The 4,100-nt window shown below is 34.3% G+C and overlaps 1 protein-coding gene across 1 annotated transcript in view; it reads right to left on the bottom strand.

Annotated features, from left to right (window-relative positions):
• The window catches only part of LOC106523251 (voltage-dependent calcium channel gamma-4 subunit), a 17,724-nt gene that overhangs the window by 3,991 nt on the left and 9,633 nt on the right, over positions 1-4,100 (bottom strand). The window contains exon 2 of the mRNA XM_014016629.1: positions 563-646. Within this exon, the coding sequence (XP_013872083.1) occupies positions 563-646 (84 nt within the window). The remainder of the gene's footprint in view (positions 1-562; positions 647-4,100) is intronic.

Raw genomic sequence — 4,100 nt, 5'->3', positions numbered from 1 at the left:
GCTTTAGAATATCGATACAGTATCAGGAAATGAAATATCGCAATATTTCAGTGTATCAATATTTTCTTACACCCCTAGCACACGCACACTTTATAGAGGTTCACAGGGAAAACAAGTTCATTGAAAAAAAAACAAATCTCTAGATTTAGAAGTGGAAACAATCCTGAGTTATTTATATACGTATATGTGTGTGTGTGTGTGTGTGTGTATACGTATATGTGTGTGTGTGTGTGTGTGTGTGTGTGTGTGTGTAATGATATTGAACAGAGTGATCTATATATTTTAATTCAAGTTCTTCAAAGAGACACCCCATAAAATCTAAAATACTCTGTATAGCACTCTCTTTTAAGGGAGTAAAGTCTTGCACATCAACACAACACACCTCGTTATCAGCAGAGCTGCAATTACTGTCATAACATCAGGCTTTTATGGAAAGGGGATAGAGATGTCATGACACATTAAGTACCCTTGTGATAACTCCATCATCACAGGGGGAGAAAGAAAAACAGATAGAGGATTAAAGGTTGAAGGGTTTGAAGACGACATGGTTGCACTGACTTACGTAAGATATACTCGGAGCTGTCGGTATCGTAGTCATTATCCTCTGGAAAGTGATTGATCCGAAAACAGCTTCCTTTGTTGATCCCTGTGGAGAAGCCAAAATCACGGTGAGTTTTGGTTGCGACTCATTAACAGGAGTCAATGGAAATATTACTTCTTTGTTTTAAGGTTTGACAGGAATAGATAAGATAAAATCTAATAAAGTGTTGACACATTTTAATCAGTTCTTAATCGACGTGCACTACGATGATCCTCATGAGTCGTTAAGGCGAAATGTCCTGTTCCCTCTTTGTTATGTTGAGGAGAAGCTCTGAGTGTTTTAGACCCACAGGCACTGTTCATGTACTCTAAAATCCAATGTTTTCACATAGAAAACATTCCCTTAAACTTTTAAGAGAATAAAACATTGTGGGATTATAAATATTGTAAGGTTCGGCTTTCAACTCCAACTTTGACTCAGCTTTTGCTGCAAAACCCTGTCACTTCTGCCTTTGTTATCTGTTTGATAACTGTGGAGCACTGCTTACACAAAGTTAGTGTCCTAGTGCCGCAAGTAGCACATGCATGACCTTATAAGCATGCATAAAAAACCCGGATTGAGATGCAGACTTAAAAACCTCCCTGGCTAAAAAAATAAAATAAAAACAAAATAAAATAAATATCTTGAGCCCTATGTCAAACAGCATTTCTCGTTTTCTATTTCTTTTCACTTCAGTTAACTTAAGATCTGTCAGTTCTGGACACATTTAATATCAATAGAAACCTAAGAATCTTGGCTAAAAGCTCATGGAAACTGTTTTTACATTCACCAAACAGTTCAAATGTCAAGCAGTTGAATCAGAAAGTAGACAAACTGTACAAAGTGGCATCATTGCAAATCTATAAAAGAAAGATTTTTGACATTTTTTAAAGCAAGTCAAATGTGGTAAAGTGTGTTGAGATTTTTTTACTTGATTTTGAGTAAATTTGGTCCAACTGAAGTCAAATATAATTTCTCATTGTTTTATCCAATGATGGTACCAACATGATCTGTCCTGTGCAGAATGACAAAATGCCAAATTATTTCTTCACTGAAACATCTGTAACTTTACTCTAGTTTATTTTAGCAGCATGAATCTTTGCACAGGCAATTTCCACAAGTGGATTTATGGTTTCCACGAGTTTTTAGCCTGATTCATTATGGTTTTAAATGGGTTGTATACTGTCTAATGCAAAAATTCTTCTGACAGAAGGTGAAAAGATTTTTTTTAAATATTCTGTTCTTTCCCCAATATCTCTAAAACAACAGCAGTTGTTTTAATACACTTCTGATGAAATTTCCCAAGTGTTAGCTTTATTTTGAGATTATTTAAATAGAGTTTGTAAATGCTGAGATACACTCAGTTATATTTTGGCAAGGTATTTCAAGCAAAAACATCACAAAAACCCTTGGAGCTGAAGAGGTTGATAAAAGAGACAAAGTGTTGGGCTCAATCACAATCTAAAACACCATAATAATAATAATAATAATAATAATAATAATAATAAACATGCATCCTTGAATATTGTCTTAATAAATCAGTTTCATGTAACAATTACAAAAAAGGTAGAGAAAATTTGTCCTTATATGGCAACTAATGGTTAAACTTAAATGTTAAAATAATTAGAAAGTGTGAAACTTTTGTTTTTGACTAATTAGAAAAACTGAGGACACAAGCACAGATTTGTTTTCATAAACATTTTAATAATGCTTGATTGTTAAATACAGAGATTATTATTTGTTTTTACAAAGCTTCTCCTGAACAGTTTCCACAAATCTACCAATCTGGGTTTGAAACAACTCCATTAGTGCGAAGCATCTGTCTCTGTCCTCTGTGGAGATATTAAAGCTGAGTCATAACATGAATTATTGTTGTCGCAAATTAAACATCCCCTCTTTTCGCACCAACTCACAGGTCTCAACAGTAACACAGAGAAAAATAATCATCTGAAAGCTCTTTATAAATGAAGCATACTGCCAACAAGCAAGTTAATTAGTTTTGTTTGTTTGTCTGTTAGTAAAATATCACAATAATTTGTGGATGTATTTAACTCTTTGATGCAAAACATGGGTCAAAAGTGACCCGGCTGAGTTTTCATCTTCTATATCTTTGCAATAAATTAATTTCATCATCCAGTATTCAAGGAATTCCTCAATTAACTTGTTTTTCATCATCATACATCATTATTTTATTTTTTACTTTTTTGCTTTTTGAATAAAAACTGTTTTTGTGTCACTATCCTTTAAATGCACAACATGGTCAAAAATGACCCGCATTCATTTTCCGGGTTACTTCATGAATGTTTGAGTGTTTCTATGATGTACTTTTGAAATAGATAAATTTTATGATTTAATTTTCCAAATGTGTAGTAAATATCTTGTTTTTGTTTAGCACAAGTCATCATTTTTATTTTTCCTTTCTTAAGTTATGAACAAGCACAGCTTTTGTAATTCTACATCGAGTTCACACACATGGGTCAGAAATGACCCGCATGCATTTACTACAGCATTTGGTGGGAACTGTCAATTGTTCTTGTGTCAGATATTTATTTCACAACTCAGCACAGCACCTTTACCCATCTAACATATGTAAATATTGTTTTACACTTGTGCTAACATTACCTTAGAAATAATTTGATTAATTTTAGGTTACCTTGAGAGTCAGTTAATTTACTTGTTAGAAAGTTTCAAGTAATTACTGTTAGCTAACTAGCTGCTGACACATTCTACTTTAGTTAGCTAATTATATTGTAGTTGGCTTAGATAACTAAGTGGATTGCTACGCTACTAAGCAAAGTAGTTAGCGAAGCTACGTAGCAAAGTCAGCAAAATATAGCTATATGTTTTTATGTATTTTGGTGTGCATCTGAAATTTCTTTTGTCCTTATGACTTTCTTTATCCAGAGGATGGCTGCTCGTTTTACTGATGGGCTGTAGCAATGCTGCAGGAAGAACCAGATGTGGAAGATGAGGACGAAATTTGTCCTGTTTCAGAGTCAGAAACCTCTGATGATGATGACAGGGTCAAGCTGGAGTTGTGGATGTGTCTGTGAATCCAGCTCTATTGTATGCAGAAGACTCATCTGATGATGCAGAAGACTCATCTGATGATGCAGAAGACTCATCTGATGATGCAGAAGACTCATCTGATGATGCAGAAGACTCATCTGATGAGCCCTTTGAAGAGGAAACTCAGATTCAGTCCAATAGATTCAGTAAAAATGGATCTGACTGGAATGAAAATTCTTCCACTTATGGCAAAACAAGCCATAATATTCTGAGGAACTGCCCAGGACCTACACCTGGATCCAGAGTTGTTTCACCAAAAGATGCCTGGAATATGCTCCCAGTGCACCAGGCCTGTGTGCAAAGAGCACAAACACTTGATTGATTGATTGATTGATTGATTGATTGATTGATTGATTGATTGATTAATTATATACAGCAGGTAAAATAATTATTGAACACATCACCATTTTTCTCAGTAAATATATTACTAGAGGTGCTAATGACATGAAAT

This window comes from Austrofundulus limnaeus, unplaced genomic scaffold, assembly GCF_001266775.1.
Source record: "Austrofundulus limnaeus strain Quisiro unplaced genomic scaffold, Austrofundulus_limnaeus-1.0 Scaffold149, whole genome shotgun sequence".
NCBI lineage: Eukaryota > Metazoa > Chordata > Actinopteri > Cyprinodontiformes > Rivulidae > Austrofundulus > Austrofundulus limnaeus.
Note: the sequence above shows the minus strand (reverse complement) of the source record. Positions and strands in the feature narration are given on the sequence as shown.